Below are 17,107 nucleotides of genomic sequence, written 5' to 3'. Positions count from 1 at the left end.
GATGTCTTACCTTGAACCTGTCAGAACCTTTCCCAGCCTTATTGGGGGAGGGTGTTGCCCTCAAAACTGTTTCCCTCCCAGCCCCCAAGCTAGAGGAATTTGTGTGGTTCTTTTTTCTTTCCCCCGGCACTGGCACTGCATGCAGTGGCTGTGATGTGTGCTTCACTCCTGGGCCCCGGAGGTATGGATGTATGGGTGTGGATTGTGGAGGTAAGGGTGTGGGTTGCATATCTTTGCCGGAAGTGCCCATGTCCATCTCCCTTTTCCAAGGAGGCTCTCTGGGGACCAGGCCTGCTCTTCCCTGTGAGCACTGGATTTGGCATCTGTGGGAAGCATTTGTTTGTTGGTTTGCTTTGGTTCTGGGTCCTGCCTCCTTGTGCTCAGGGCGCCTTATGCGGTCCTGAGGATGGAGCCTGGGCCAGTTGTGTGTAAGACAGGCGCCTCACCGACTGTCCTGTGGCTTTGGCCCTGTAGGTAGCAGTTTTGAATGACTGTGGATTCCCCTGCAATGGCCTCCCAGCTTTATACTGTCACACCACCCTGGCATTTTAGCTGATTTCTTTTCATCTTATCTGCTCGTCTTCCTCTATGCCTCCAGTGTGCTATGAGCAGGAGCAAGCCTGATGGCTGGGCCCTCCTTGCCCTGTGGTCTCAATTCTGTGATGCAATCAGGAAAAGTTGCCATTTCCATCTCTCATTGTTAGTTTGCTGGAGTGATAGCACAGCGGTAGGGCGTTTGCCTTGCGTGCAGCCAGCCCGGCCGAGCCGGGTTCGATTCCTCCGCCCCTCTCGGAGAGCCCGGCGAGCTACCGAGACCATCTCACCCGCACGGCAAAGCCTTGCAAGCTACCCATGACGTATTCAACATGCCAAACACAGTAACAACAAGTCTCAAAATGGAGACGTTACTGGGCCTGCTCGAGCAAATCGGTGAACAACGGGAGAACAGTGACAGACAGTGGTCTTTGTACTGTATTTTTAAAATTTTTTTTTAAAGAAATATTTAAATTTTATTTTAGGTACAGTGGTTTGAAGATCTATTAGTGGTGAGGTTTCGTGCGTACATCACTGCAGCACCGCACCCTCCGCCAGAATGTTTTACAATTTTTATTTAATTGTGTGTTGACTGGGTTCCGTTCTGTCAGCTTCCATTTTACCTGGAAAGTGGAAGCAGAGTGCTGGATTTAGTTTATTGGATAAGCCAGCACTGGAGAGGCCACCGGTGAATTATACTGAGAAATAAGGATTCCATCCCATTTATATCTCATTAGTATTTGTCTACCCTTTAGTTCAGTTTAGCTTGACAGAACTGGCCTTAACCTCCTCCCCACATCCTCAGTGTGAAAAGGGTTTTCTTCAGCCTGGAAAAGACTTGAATTTGGTCTTTCTGAGGTGAGAGATCTTCAAAAAACTGTCATCGTTTTTACAGCACTGATTGTTTCCTTACCTTACTTGATTTCATTTGGGTAGAACCCTGGAATTCCTTTCCTTTCGTCCTTTATTAGCTTGGGGACAGAGGAGGCAGGGAGAACGTTATTACCTGAGTATAGTCTCTTATTACTCATTTAATCTGTGTGGTTTAGTTACCCTGGTAACTGCACCTAACTTCTGTTTTCGTGATCCAGAGTGCCAGGTTTCTCTCTCCCCTTCCCCCAAACCCTTTGAGTAGAATTTATTTTCCCCAAGAGCCATTAGTATTAAAGCTCCCCTGATAGGGCCTCACCTGATTGCGTGAACAACAAAAGTTCTTCCGGGTGGGACTTTTATGAATAAAGATATTTTGTGGAAGGTCGTAGAAGGTTATGAGTCTGTAAAATTAACTATTCCTCATAGATTTTGTTAAGTCACTTTTTTTGTTTGTTTTTTTAAAGGAAAGGTTTTCTTTTGAGTTTTCTGTTTCGTGGAGGGGAGGGTAACCTCCCACGTGCCGTGCTCTGGAGATTCCCACGGCCACTCCTGACAATATTTGACTCATAGCATGTGCCTGGTGCTGCGTAGGGGCCACCACAGCCACACCCAGAAGAACTCTGGGGCCCGCACACTCGTACCTGGTGGTGCTCTGGGTACCAGGTGGTGCCGGGGAGCAAACTCAGGACCTCCGCATGCCAGGCTCGCGCTCCGCCCTTGAGCAATCATCCTGGCGCGGCTTCTGTCTTTTTCCCACTAAAGCAGTGTTCCGTCTAGCACATCAGTTACGGAACTGCCAAGGAAGGGGAAATGGGAGGGGGGTGGGGAGAAGAGGAGCCTGGAAGTAACCTGGTGGCCGGGGTCGGGGGTCTAAGGCTGGTCTGTGATGTGGAGGCCAGGTGTCTGGCCCGCTCCACCTGACACTGCCCTGCCCACAGGACCCAGTGACACAGCGACACTGCAACACACATCAGCGAGCCAGGTGGGGGTCTGGGAGGGAACCTGGGGGGGGGGTGTTGGAGCGGAGGTGGGAGCATTGTAAACCTGGAAACCTGTTGTAAACACCTATATAACAACAGTGTCTAAATCAGGACAAAAACGTGTTTTCCCCAAATCACCTCAGATATTTTGTGAAGCCGGTCCAAAGTGTTACAGATGTAGTTTTTGGCGTTCTCTGTCCTGGAGATTTGCCTGCATTTCAACCCCAGACACATACTCTTTCTCCACATGCCTCCACATAAGATTGTTTCGCTTATAAAAATAAAAACAATAAAGTAAATTTGGGGAGATGTTGGTGGTAGGGCCCATTCCATGATCTCTGTTCGGGGATTGTTCCCAGGAGGGGAGGGGGGTTGTGGACCCCCAGTGGTGCTGGGGAGTGAACCCAGGCCTGCTCCATCCCTTTGAGCAAGATCTTCCCAGCCCTATGAATGCAGGTTTCTTTATACCCAATCCAGTCTCTTTTATTGAGATTTGCAAATAATATATTTTTTCGTTCCTTTTTCTTTTTTTTCCAAGTGAAGTAAACTACATTGGTTAAGGGAGGATACTAGTTCTAAGGAGAATGTGTGGGTCTCCAGGAGAGACTGTGGAGGAAGAGAGAGCCCAAGAGAGGAAGACAATTTCCTACCTAAATAAGAATGACCTGGGCACCCCCGGGTGGAGGGTGGCAAAGGAAAGGAGAGTTCTGCATCAGAGTTGGGATGTGGGAACCTGAGTGTGTGGTCCACCCCAGAGGGAAGGGGTCGAACCGCTCAGAGAGGGGCTGCGGTGATGCCCAGACAGCGGTCTATCATGTCCAGAGAGTCTGTATCCATAGCTGGGCCTCCAGCTGCCCCGGGGTGGACGTGTGCCTACAAATCCTTGTGAATGTAGACATCTCATTTCCGTCCCCGAGAATTTCCTTCTAATTGCCAATTAAATGGACGGCTCCGTCTATGACGGAAACTGGAATGCTGAAAGCAGCTTTTGTGTAAAGGAAACCTGTAGGTTGTCGCTCGGGCACCACTGTTCTGTTTATTTTAGATAAGGAACGTTTATTGCTACAACGGACTCCCCAGACTCCTTCCACGCTCCTCGCTGCCCATTGATGAAATCTGAAGTGAACTTCTTTAGTCGGGAGGTTTGGGGGTTGGCGCAATCCTTCCAAGGTAGCTTTTAAGGCCTGTTGTTTCCGTCCACGCGGGCACCTGCTTAGACTTGTCCTCGGTAGTCCAGAAAGACACCTGTGTCCCATTAACAAATGAGTGTTGTCATTATCTGCTGCCCGCTGGGACTGCTGATTACTTGGGAGGCCACGATGATGAGTTGTGGTAATAAGAATTCATTGAGTGCTAAAAGTCAGAATGGAAATGAGTTCTGAGATTTTAAAAAAATGTGCATGTATATAGATATATCTGTGTGTATATATGTATACCCTATATACACACATATACATACCTGTATGTATATATACATATATATTTGTATATGTGCACAGACATATATACACACACATGCACACACACACAGATATATGGGCTGGAGTGATAGCACAGTAGGTAGGGTGTTTGCCTTGCATGCAGCCAACATGGCTGACCCGAGTTCGATTACTCCACCCCTCTTGGAGAGCCCGGCAAGCTACCGAGACTATCTCGCCCGCACGGCAAAGCTTCACCCACACAGCAAAGCCTGGCAAGCTACCTGTGATGTATTCAATATGCCAAACACAGTTATCAACAAGTCTCATGATGGAGACTTTGACGTTACTGGGCCTGCTCGAGCAAATTGATGAACAACGGGAGGACCGTGACCGTGACACAGATATATATATATATATATATATATGGAGAGAGCGAGAGAGAGGATGCTCAACTCCAATCTGAGTAGGCTTGGAGATCTCGGCCCCAGAACCCGCGTGGCTTTGTCCCTCTGCCAGTACCTTCATGTGTGCGGAGAGTGGTCTCGGCATGGTGGTGGCTGGTCCTGGAGGTCTTCAGCTGCCGGAGCCCTGGTTGAGGCGGGGAGGAAAGCTCAACCCGCTCCCCTCCAAGGGGCCTCGGCGAGGAACAGCCAGGCGCGGGGGCAGAAGACTGCACTGTTCTCGTCCAGGATCTGGATTTTATAGTCTCTGAGTCTTGGCCGCTGATGGGATTACACGGCGCCAGGGGGCCAGGTGGTGGGTGTGACCCCCGCCTACTGGAATTTGGAGGATCTGGGTGGAAGATGCTCGACTCCAATTCGAGTAGGCTTGGAGGTCTCGGCCCCGGAACCCGCGTGGCTTTGTCCCTCTGCCAGTACCTTCATGTGTGCGGAGAGTGGTCTCAGCATGGTGGTGGCTGGTCCTGGAGGTCTTTGGCTGCTGGAGCCCTGGTCGGGGCGGGGAGGAAAGCTCAACCCACTCCCCTCCAAGGGACTCCGGGAAGGAACACCCAGGCGCCGGGGCAGAGACTGCACTGTTCTCGTCCGGGATCTGGATTTTATAGTCTCTGAGTCTTGGCCGTTGATGGGATTACACGGCGCCAGGGGGCCAGGTGGTGGGTGTGACCCCCGCCTACTGGAATTTGGAGGATCTGGGTGGAGGATGCTCAGCCCCCATCTGAGCAGGCTTGGAGATCTCGGCCCCGGAACCCGTGTGGCTTTGTCCCTCTGCCGGTACCTTCAGCTGTGCGGAGAGTGGTCTCAGCATGGTGGTGGCTGGTCCTGGAGGTCTTCGGCTGCCGTAGCCCTGGTCGGGGCGGGGAGGAAAACTCAACCCGCTCCCCTCCAAGGGACCCTGGCGAGGAACAGCCAGGCGCAGGGGCAGGAGACTGCACTGGTCTCGTCCGGGAGCTGGATTTTATAGTCTCTGAGTCTTGGCCGCTGATGGGATTACATGGCGCCAGGGGGCCAGGTGGTGGGTGAGAGAGAGAGAGAGAGAGAGAGAGAGAGAGAGAGAGAGAGAGAGAGAGAAAGAAAGAGAGCGCCATCCATTCCCCCCCCCCCATCCTTTTTATAGGAGTCCACATTCGTTTTCTATTGCTGCCAAAAGAAGTTAGCACACATTTTACCATGAGTTCATTATTGTGCAGTTCTGCAGTCCAGAATTCAAACACAGGTCTCATGGCATCAGGCATCAGAGTGTCATGCGTCACCAGGGCTTAGTTCCTTTCTAAAGTCTCGGAGATGTTTCCGTGCACCCTCAACCTGCACTAGCTGTCTTCGCCGTGAACCGTTTCCTCTGTCTTCAGAGCCAGACACCACAGGCTTCAAGGCTCCTTCCTCCTTGAGTTTCTCCCGTTCCTTCCCCTCTCTGGTAGACGCGGATCGGAGGGCCAAGGTGTCTGGAGAAGCACTGCTGGGATTAGTTACAGTCCGTCTCATGGTGGGTAATTGGATGCTCTTCTGTCTTGAAACCTTTTACTTCCATCTCTGCTTGCAGAGACCTTTTTTTTTTAAATTTAATTTAATTTTTTTTTTATTAGTGAAACACCATGAGGTACAGTTACAGACTTACAAATTTTTGTGCTTGGGTTTCAGTTAGACAATGATCAAGTACCCATCCCTCCACCAGCGCCCATCCTCCACCACCACAGGTCCCAGCATCCCTCCCACCCCCCTGTACCCCCATCCCACCCTACCTCTGTGGCAGGGCATTCCCTTTTGTTCTCTCTCTCTCCTTTTGGGTGCAGAGACCTTTTTGTCATCTAAATCTGGACACATTTGGGAAGCCATTATTCTGCCAGCCAAGAGCTCACCCTTGTTTCAGGATCATTATTCACTAACTTACGAGTTTCCCAGCTTAAGTATTATGGGAGCGATCTGAACTTCACAAAGAAATATATCACCTCTAGTTCTGTTGTTTTCTCGTGAGCTTCAAAGTCTTATCTGCGCTTACTTGTCGAATGGATTTTATTAGCTCTTGTGTTATCTTTCGCCTTGTAACAAACCATCCCACAATTATTTGCCATTAGCCACAGCTCATCTCTGTGTCACCTGGTGTAAGTAGGTTTGAACGGGTGTCTCTGGCCGGCTCTGAGTCTCCAAGTCAGCTGAGAATGTCGAGTCTCGCCGAGGGCGCTGTGGGTGCAGCTCTGTTTCATCGCCTCATCCTCCCACCTTTGGGCTAGCTCGGGCATGTTCTTCTTGTGAAGGTGGCAGGAGTACAGACTCACAAGTGCCAAACTAACAATGCCCTCTTAGGGCCGAAGCTTGGCTCTGAGAAACGTGGTCTTGTTGTCAGTGGCTCAGTGAAGTGGGGAACCAGGGAGGTAAACTGAGGAAAGCGTGCTTCCACCCTCATCTACCCACCAGTGCGTGAGGAGTGCCCGAGTGGAAAAGCCGCTGTGAGCACAGCTGCTCAGACCCAGCCGCTCCACGACGCGGCCACTAAGCAGCCACTAAGTTGCACCTCAGTCCACTTGCCCTGCACAGTGTGGACATGGTCTCCACCCCGTCTACTCCGCCCCCCGCCCCCCCGCCTCCCCATTTCTCCGGAGTCGCAGACTTGGACCGGAGTGAGGACCTGCTCTTTGTAGGCAAAGGAAAAGCAAGTCTCACCTTAGCACAGGTGTTCTGGGCCTCTTGCTTTTACTTCTCAGAAAAGAATCCCAGGAGATGCACGAGTGAAGCCAAGTGCTTTTCACGGAATGAAACTTGCTTAGAAAGATGTGAGGAGAGAGAAAGAGAAGAAATAGGCGCTGAAGAGCGAACACAGGTCTCTGCAGCGTGGAAGTAAGCGAGCAAAGAGACAGAGGAGCCAGCGAGATCCACGTTCCAGGGGAACCGGGGCTTGAGGAATGAGCCCCGACTAGCTTCACTGCAGGAGCTTTCGTGCAATTCCAAATAGGTTTTCCTGGGCTTTCGCATACACAAAAGATAATCTGGCTATCACCCTTGAGTGCAGAGTCTATGGAGGAAGACAGAGAAGGGAAAACAAATCCAGGGGGGGCGGGGGAAGTAATGGAAGATTGGGGGCCAGGGACCGTGGGTCCACCGGGGATGTGGGAGAGCGCATGGCTATGTATACAAAGTGTGCTCTACAGTACTGAGCACACGAGACCTAATAAACAACAGCCACTGACCTTGGAAATGCGCCTGTCAATGTGGCGAGTGGGGGTGGGGTGCGTAGGAGGGAGCATTGGAGACACTGGTGGAGGGAAGTTGACATGTTAGAGGGTTGGCGTTGCAGTAGTGCATGCTAATAAGACACACCTGTCAATAACTTTGGCAATCACTGCTCTTCAGTGAACTAAAAATAAATACAGAGTTTTCAGAAGTTCATCTGGGCATTGTCACAGGACAGCCTTGCCCTGTGGATGGTCTCCTTATAATCTCCTGGGCCCTTCTGTCGCTTCTCCTTTCTGAGGGGCCCATCCTTCTTTGGGTGGGGCATCTGGGTGGTACCTCAGTCTCTCTGTTCTCCAAAGAGTTTAGGATTTGTATGTGTCACAGGGTTGTCATCTTCATGCCTTGGGGCTGCTTCAGGGCTAGGTAATGTCTTCTTAAATTTTATTATTTCCCCAAAGTACATTATCCGGTCTCCCTCCCTATCTCTCTGCAACTATTTCATTTTATTCTGTTGGTCCAAAGTAGTTATCTGACTAAATCAAAGTTCTGGGAGAGATGCTTCATCTCTTTAAGTGGGGAGATGGGGGGGAAGGGGATTTCAGAATTAACTTAGCTGAGGAACTTGAGTAGAGAGGGAGGTGAAGTATTAGGGCCAGTGATGCAATTCACCCGGGACATTCCAGCTCTATTGCCCCAGGCCAGTCGTCCTGTGACTCTCTCCCAAGAAGCCTCCTCTGCTTTATTTCTGGTTTTTGTACAGGTATCTGTCTGGTTATCTGAATCAGAAACTGCAGAAGTGAGGGCTTTGAAGGGAGGTCTCCAACCGGTAGAGCACTTAGGAGTCATTCCTGAGTGCAGAGCCCAGCAGAAGCCCAGAGCACAGCTGGGTGTGCCCCAAAACCAAAACACCCGAAACAAACAGAAACAGAAACTGCAGGAATGGCTTGAGTCTCTTTCTGCTTTCCTTCGCCTCAGTATTTACCTTGTAAATACCTACTCAGTCTCCCTTCTCCAGACTAACCATCTCTGCTCTGGTTCTGGCTCTCATATCTCCTGAAGAAGAAAGAGAGAAATAGCCTCGTAATTGTCTTCAATCCTTTATTTTGAAATGACTGGGCAAAAAGAACGATAATTTGTGACACATGAAAATGATGACATTTAAGGCATTGTTTATAACAGCGTTTTATTGGAACACACATTCAATTTTGTATTCCTTATGACTGCTTTCACATCACAATGGTGGCATTGAGTAATTGGGACAAGAGACCATAAAGTGTTTTCTCTCTGGTTCTTTATACAAAACCCTGGCCACTCCCTGCTTTAATCTGAACTTTTCATGGTTCCTTTGTGTACCATTCTGTTTTATGTCTCAGTATGTTTACTGTGTCGTTTCTTTCCCAAGCTGATTCCATTTTTTTAGATAATAGCTCTCTTAAGACATAATTTAATAATTACTTCATTGAAATATTGTTTGCCTTGCAAGTCACCTATTTGTAAGATGCAGTTTAGGGACTGGAGAGAGAGTACTACAGGAATTAAGGTTCAAATTTCCGGCATCACCAGGAGTTCTTCCTGAACACAGAGCTGTGAATAAGCCCTGAGCACTGCTGGGTATGACTGCCAAACTAAGATAAATAAATTAAAAATTAGGAGGTGCAATTCAGTGGCTTTGTGTATTCACAGAGATTTTCAGCTGTTCTGATTTAGAACATCTACGTTATCTTCTTCAGACCCTTGTGACCCTGAGCAGCCATTACCTGTTCCTCAACTTCCTTCCCCAACCCTGACAACTGGTAATTCTACTTTCAATCTCTAGATTTTCCTATGTTTGATATTTCATATAAATGGATTTATATGTGTGATCTTTGGTGACTGGCCTGTTTTGCTTAGCGTGGTGTTTTTAAGGTTAATACATATTATAGCTGGCCCAGTAACATCCCCATTGTGAGACTTGTTGTTACTGTGTTTGGCATATCGAATATGTCATGGGTAGCTTGCCAGGCTTTGCTGTGAGGGCGAGATACTCTCAGTAGCTTGCCAGGCTCTCCGAAAGGGGTGGAGGAATTGAACCGGGTCGGCTGGGCTGGCTGCTTGCCTCACAATGGAGATGTTACTGGGCCCGCTTAAGTAAATCAGTGAACAACGGGAGGACAGTTATAGCACATATCAATATTTATTCCTTGTCATTGCTGGTTACTAGTACTTATGCATTTATAAGTTGGTGAACATCTGGGTTTAAAACTGTTGACTATTATGGTTAATGTTGCTATAGAAATGTCTGTACAAGTTTTTTTGTGGTTGGTTATGTTTTCATTTCTCTTGAGTATGTCCTAGGCCTAAGCTCTTCCTTCTGTTTCAGAATTAGCTTTGGGCCCAACCTTTCTAGTTTCGCACAGTGGGTTCAATGCCCTCTCCCTAAGCTCTGATAAACTTCTGTAGTACTTACTCAGTTGTATTGAAATGATGTTTGTGTGTTTGTATTCTTGTCTTAGTTTATGGGAAACAGCATTAAAGTCACTTAATTTTGTGTCCACTGAAAATAGTTCAAAAGTTCAATTAATATTTGTTGAATTGGACAGGCTGTCAAATTGTCTATGCTTCTGGATTAAAATAGGCTTTATATTTTGTTTGTTTTTGGTTTTGGGAGGCCATACCCAGCTGTACTTAAGGCTTACTCCTCACTCTGTGCTCAGAGATCACTCCTATTGGGCTAGCAGGCCACAGAGGGATTGAATGCTGGTGCTTGTTTCCTAGTCTAGGTTTTCTCTTCCACTATGCTTTGTCTTATGTTCATCAGTTGTTAAAAAATTTCCTGGAATACATATTGAGATCATGTATCTTTTTTTTTCCCCAAAGGTCTGCAAAAAAGTCAAAGAAAGATGCTAAAGGGAAAACATTGGATGAAAAAACAGTTGATATTGAAAAAATAAAGTCATACCCCTATATGGAAGGTGAACCTGAGGATGATGTCTACTTAAAACGCCTATATCCAAGACAGATGTATGAGGTGGAGAAAGCTATTCATTTGCTTAAGAAATACCAGATTCTGGACTTTACTAATCCAAAGCAAGGCGTCTATCTTGATTTGACGCTGGATATGGCATTAGGGAAGAAGGTATGTAGATACAATTAAAATACAGTTGTGAACAGTGGTTATATGAATTAATTTTTAAGTAATATTTTTAGCCTCAAAATGATATTTTAGGGGCTGGAGCGATAGCACAGCAGGTACGGGATTTGCCTTGCACGCGGCTGACTCGGGTTTGATACCCAGCATCCCATGTGGTCCCCTGAGCACCGCCAGGGTAATTCCTGAGTGCAAAGCCAGGAGTAACCCCTGTGTATGGCTGGGTGTGACCCAAAAGGCAAAAAAAAAAAGATTTTTTAGAAAATGTTATGCTTTCATTGTACTTCGACATAAAACAGTTTCAAGAATCCAAACATAATTATTGTGGTAGATATACACTGTCGAATTGGTGAACATACGTCTCCTGTTTACCTTGAGCATAACTGGCTGGGCCAGAGAGGTGGTTGCAGGAGTTGTTTCTTGCCTTACATCCAGCTGTCCTCAGTTCCATTCTGGCGCTAAATATGGTCCTCTCAGCATCTCCAGGAGTGAGCCAGAGCACAGAGGAGGTGTAAGCCCTGCGCACTGCAAAAAAACAAACCAAAAGACTGGGAGAGCTCCCTGGTACGGGGGCCAGAGAGAGCTCAGCTGGTTGTAGCACATGCTTTGCAGGATGCCGTTTTAATCCCTGGCATTGCCTGGTCCCCTGAGCACTGCAGAAGCGATGCTCTCTCCCCGAAGAAGCCAGAAGTAGCCCCTGAGAACCATTAGGTGTGGCCCCAAACAAAAACAAAAGCGGAAACCTTTTTTTTTTTTTTAATTTTCATTAGTGAAACACCATGAGGTACAGTTGTAGACTTACACATTTTTGTGCTTGAGTTTTGATTATACAATGATCAAATACCCATCCCTCCACCAGTGCCCATTTTCCACCACCATGGATAATATCCCTCCCACCCCAATCCCTCCCATCCCACCCTGCCTCTGTGGCAGGGCAATCCCTTGTGTTCTCTCTCTCCTTTTGGGTGTTATGGTCTGCAAAAGAGGCTTTGAGTGGCAAACATGTTCAGTCCATAGTCTACTTTCAACATGTATCTCCCCTCCTGGGAGGATCCTCCAAACACCCTTTATTTGGTGCTCCCTTCTCTGTCTGAGCTGCCCTTTCCCCTAGAATGCCTGCCTGGCCTCTAAGCTATGGAGTAATCCTCCTGGTGCTGATCTCAGCTATTCCTGGGTATTAATCTCATATTTTGTTACTTTATATCCCCCAGATGAATGCAGTCTTTCTATTCTATCCCTCTCTTTCTGACTCATTTCGCTTAGCATGATACTTTCCATGTTGTACCACTTGTATGTAAATTTCATGACTTCATCTTTTCTAACAGCTACATAGTACTCCATTGTGTAGATGTACCAGAGTTTCTTTAACCAGTCATCTGTTCTTGGGCACTCAGGTTTCTTCCAGTTTCTGGCTATTGTAAAGAGTGCTGCAATGAACAAACAAGTGCAGATGTCACTTCGACTATACTTTTTTGCCTCTCTGGGATATATTCCGAGGAGTGGTATTGCTGGGTTAAATGGGAGCTCAATTTCTAATTTTTTGAGGATCATCCCTACTGTTTTCCAAAAGGGCTGAACCAGTCGGCATTCCCACCAACAGTGAAGGAGTGTCCCTTTCTTGCCACATCAAAAGCGGAAACCTTTCTGGAATGCATCCAGGGAGAGATCGCAGAGGTCTGGAGCTCATGACTGGCCTGTGCAATGCCGAGTTCAAGCTTTGCTTCCACGTGCCCCCAGAGGGTGTGTCCCTGCTGGCCCCCAGAACCATGGGGGAGGCCCCACAGCAAGACAGAATAACCGATGAACTTTTTTAACAAAAGCAGTTTTAGAATGAATCGAGATGTTGCTATGATTTTGTTGAATGTGTATGTGCCTGGAATTCATGCTCCTTCTCTTAACAAGGCTTTCTTTTAGATAAACTAACTCCTGGTGGCCTTTGGGTCTCTTTCTTGGAGTCCTGGGTTGAGATTAAGATGGCAAGAGATGTGTTAGCCCCTCGCTGTCTTTACCCAGTTGTTCATGATACATTTGTTACACGCATTGGATATTCCCACACCAGTCCCACACTGTCACTTTCTCTCCACTGTTGTCCACATTTTCCCAGCCACCCTTCAAGGCTGTCCCTATAACAGGCCCAAAATAGTTTATTTTATATAGCTTGTTACTACTAAATGGCTAATGAAATTATAAAAAAAAATGCTTCAGTAAAAGAAAGTTTGTGAAAGATGTTATATCTCACTAGCACAGCGGTAGGGCGTTCGCCTTACACGTGGCCAACATGGCTGACCCGAGTTCGATTCCTCCGCCCCTCTCGGAGAGCCCAGCAAGCTACCGAGAGTATTCGATATGCCAGACACAGTAACAACAAAGTCTCCAATGGAGACGTTACTGGGCCCGCTCGAGCAAATCGATGATCAACGGGAGGGCCTTTAGGGACATCAAGTCCTTGTCTGAGGGTTTACTGAGCTGTTGTTGCAAGCTGAGCCTTCTGTGTGAATGTTTTTGTTAATTGAGCGTAGCTTCTTCGCTTCTTCTATGTTATGTTCCCATCCAGTCTGGTATGAAGTCCCTCCTCTTGCTTCAACTAAATCCTCTCTGCTTTCTGTTTTTGTTTGTTTGTTTCTTTTGCTTTTTGGGTCCCACCCAGTGGTGCTCAGGGGTTACTCGTGGCTCTGCACTAAGAGATTACTCCTGGCAGTACTTGGGGGACCATATGGGATGCTGGGAATTGAACCTGGGTCAGCTTCGTGCAAGGCAAACACCCTACCTGCTGTGCTATCACTCCAGCCCTCTGCTTTCTCTGTTTAAATATGCTGTTCCATTGAAGACTTTCATTGCAGAGAGCTTTAAAACTAGGGAAAGCACTGGGTTAACATCGAGGTCCATTACAGTTCTCAAGTTTGTAAAGTTTTCAAATCTGATTTCATCTGAAACAGTGTTTCAATTTTCAATCTTCTGTGTTCTCTTTTTCAGTGAAATTAGGAGTGTTTTTAAATACAATTTAACAGTTGGTTTTAATTGTTAAATTGTATTTAAATTGTTTTTAAATACAATTTAACAGCTTTAGCTGTAAACTTTCATATCTAATAGGAAACTTAAGACAGAAGCAGTATAGTGCTTCCATGTGGGCTTGGGCTCTTGTGAGCCCTCAGCACTTGGGGTGTCTTGTTTCCCCTGCTCAAAACTCAGTTCTTTTTCTCATCTCAGTGCTTAGTTTACATATATGGTTGTGGTGAGGATCAAGGGCTAAAATAAATGTAAATTTGTTTAGTCAGGCTAGGAAATAGAGGTAGGATTTGAATCAAAATCTGTCTCACTTTTTCATTCTAAATTTACTTTTTCGGAACTGCTGATGCCAGTTATGTTATTTTATAGTGCCGTCGTTACTAGTGTTCCATTTAGGGAAGGGTGGGGGCTTGGTGGAGGTGGGGAACCCAAACCTAGGGGTGTCCTGGTGCTATTCCCAGCAGCTCATTGCTCTTGGGATCCTCCCAGAGGTGCTTGCAGCCCAGGTGATGCTGCGAATCGAACCCAGACCTCCTCATGCTCCAGCCATAGAGCGCTCCTTCTCACGCACTGTTTATGAATCAAAATCGTATATACTGTACCCAGAATGATCATTTTCCTTTGGGGGCTCGGGGGCAGGGAACCCATACCTGGCAGTTCTCAGGGGTTACTCCTGGCTCTGTATTCAGGGATCATTCCTGGTGTTGCTCAGGGCACCAGATGGAATGCTAGGGATCGAACCCAAGTTGTCTGTATGCAAGGCAAGCACCTTTAACCTGCTGTGCTGTCTCTCTGACCCCAGCATGAGCGTTTTCTTAGTCAACCATTGATGTAGGTTATAATGAAGCCTTATAGAACTACAGTCTCCTTAAACATGGAAGCTACTTGTAAGCTACTACCGTTGAAAGAATAACTTGACTTCCTACGATTTTTGTTGTTGTTCTTCAAAAAGTGCTTCTACAACAAATAAGCCACTGTTCCCAGGGGATGCAATTATTATTTGCTTTTTTAATATTGAAAAATTCACTAAGACCAGTAATGACATGTTAATGGCAGAGGAGTGACAGCCAAAGTTGAGTTGCATATATAAAATGTGCTTAAGAGCTTTTGCAGATGTGGGGGGTGAGAGAGAGAGAGAGAGAGAGAGAGAGAGAGAGAGAGAGAGAGAATTTGAACCTTCTTTAAAAAGAGATCTTCAGGACGTTATCTCTACCCAAAGTTTTTCTAAGAATAAATCTTTGAAGCAGTTCTAATTAAGAAGCAGCCCAGTTCTCTCTCTGAGAGGCCTTTGGACCAGGCGGAACTATGGATCTAGAATCTCTTTTGTATGAAGTCTCCTGAAAAGATCTAAGCCACAAGTCTATGTCAGTCCTCGAGCAAATAACTGAACAATTTAGTTCTGAGGATCTGTGGGGTCTTACCTGGATGAGGATGTCTCATATGCAGGTCATCATTTAGTTTGGATTTCCCAAGCTGGTTTGATTAGCCAATGGTGAATTTTCGGGATAACCTACTGAGTAGATCAGCTGCCAAGCGTTCCTTGTGTAGAGATATATTCATGGGCATGTTGATGATGTCATAAATTTTACATATTTTAAAAATTTAACTCACAGTAGCAAATATTTATTAACATCTGTCACGTAGAAAGTCTCATGCTCTCGCTGGGAAGCTATGGATAGGCAAGTCCTTCTTTTTCTGTTTGAGAGACTGATGAATAATGGTGATATAGAGGCCATGGGCATTTGGAGCTGGGAAGAGAGATTTTTTTCTTATTATTATGGTTTCTTATAAAAGAAATATAATCCTTTATGCCTTAAATTATAGAAAGTAGTTCTGGATTAATGAGAGGGCATATGGTGGACCCCCAGAGCATTATAAAAAAGATAAGTCAGTTTTTTTACTATGAGAGCAGTAGAAAAGATGAATGATTTTTCATTATTTTTTCATTGTTTCTATCTAGAAAAAAGTGGAGCCATTTGCCAGTGTTCTTGGTTTCCCATATCCATTCCTTTCAGAAATCAATAACGTGGTTGTATTTACAGGGGTGAGTAACCTTTGTCAACTTCATATATTATTTACTTTGTATTTTATATATGGCATTGACGAATGCTTACAATGATAAACAAAGTTCCAGAAAATTCTAGCATTCACCTCATCTTATTTTCCTCATTTTAGATGACTTGCTTAAAGTTATACTGCTGTTTTGAAAAAGGAACTTAAGTGGAACATAATTGTATCATGATTATTCCTCAACATTGTTTCCCAGGAGAAACTGAGGAGAGGTGTATGATTTAGCTTAACTGCTGCTTCCTGTTCAAACTTCTCTCTTCACACAGTTGCAAAATGAGTATTTTGAGTCAGTGGGCACAATTGGTCCTATGAAGATAGTAACGCTCCCTAGAAAAAACAAAATCTAGGCTGCAAAGTTAAGAAAGTCAGGGATAGAAATGTTATGATGATTTAGAAGTTTCTTATATTACAAACATTTGCATATGGATTTGTTTTGTGTTTCTCCGTGGATTATCTCATTTTCAAGGAAGAATTGCTTCCCAGGAAAGTGGTAAATGTAGCGATTGGTATGCCACAAAGCTTCACTAAGCAGATGGCATCAATGAGACTTACAGGAAAAAAACAAACAAACAATATATTCTATTTTATTTTTGAATTTTCAGGCAACTGGCTAGATTTTGCTTCTGTCTTTAAGATTAAAATTTTTTTTTTCTAAGTTTGATAAAAATGACTCTAATTTCGAAAAACTGTATTTTAATATTTTTGCTTCTGTAAGATGATGTATTGCCAGCACTGAAGACTTAGGTTTCTAATATACCACTTGAATGAATTTTCTCATTTGTTAGACAAGAAACTACTTAATCTCTCAAATGAAACTCATTACGGGTATAATATTTCTGATACCTCTAACTGAAAATAGAGCTGCTGCATTTTAATTAAAAACCAAGATTTTTTTTAAACTATGATACTATTTCAGTCAAAATGCTTAAAACTCAAGTGGAATTTGTTTAAAGATTGCTTTTCAAACTATTTTATTTGGTAGAATGCCTCAGAGGTTAAAATAGCAGAAGAAAATGGAGCTGCATTTGCAGGAGGAGCGGAATTGATTCAGAAGGTACAGTATTGTTTTCATATTAATTAGTTAGAGAAATGGGCCTGTAATCTTTGCTGTTCATTGATGTATTGTGGAACATGACCACATTGTTTAGATCTTGGTGAATGGTTAGTAGATCTTTACAGAACAACAAAAACATGGCTGTTAGTTGCTGGGGCAACAGGGCCTTCTGAAGTAGACAGCCTGAGACACGGTGGGGTTCAGGGCTACTTCAGCCTGGGGCCCCCTGGGCCACGTCCAGTAGTGCCAGTAGTGTTCAGTGGTCAGTGCAGTGCTGGTGAGTGATGGAACCCACAGTCTTTTTTTTTTTTCTGCTTTTTTGGGTCACACTGGTGATGCCCAGGGGTTACTCCTAGCTCTAGGACTCAGGATTTACTCCTGCAGTGCTCGGGGGACCATATGGGATGCTGGGAATC

General features: G+C 45.6%; 1 protein-coding gene across 1 annotated transcript in view; it reads left to right on the top strand.

Moving 5' to 3' along the window:
- MRPL1 (mitochondrial ribosomal protein L1) overlaps nt 1–17,107 on the top strand; it is an 81,385-nt gene that overhangs the window by 14,965 nt on the left and 49,313 nt on the right. The window contains exons 3-5 of the mRNA XM_056111325.1: nt 10,291–10,549; nt 15,528–15,611; nt 16,620–16,691. Coding sequence (XP_055967300.1) covers nt 10,291–10,549; nt 15,528–15,611; nt 16,620–16,691 — 415 coding nt within the window. The remainder of the gene's footprint in view (nt 1–10,290; nt 10,550–15,527; nt 15,612–16,619; nt 16,692–17,107) is intronic.

Source organism: Sorex fumeus, unplaced genomic scaffold (assembly GCF_029834395.1).
Source record: "Sorex fumeus unplaced genomic scaffold, SorFum_2.1 ptg000013l, whole genome shotgun sequence".
NCBI lineage: Eukaryota > Metazoa > Chordata > Mammalia > Eulipotyphla > Soricidae > Sorex > Sorex fumeus.
This window is presented reverse-complemented; position numbering and strand designations above follow the sequence as displayed.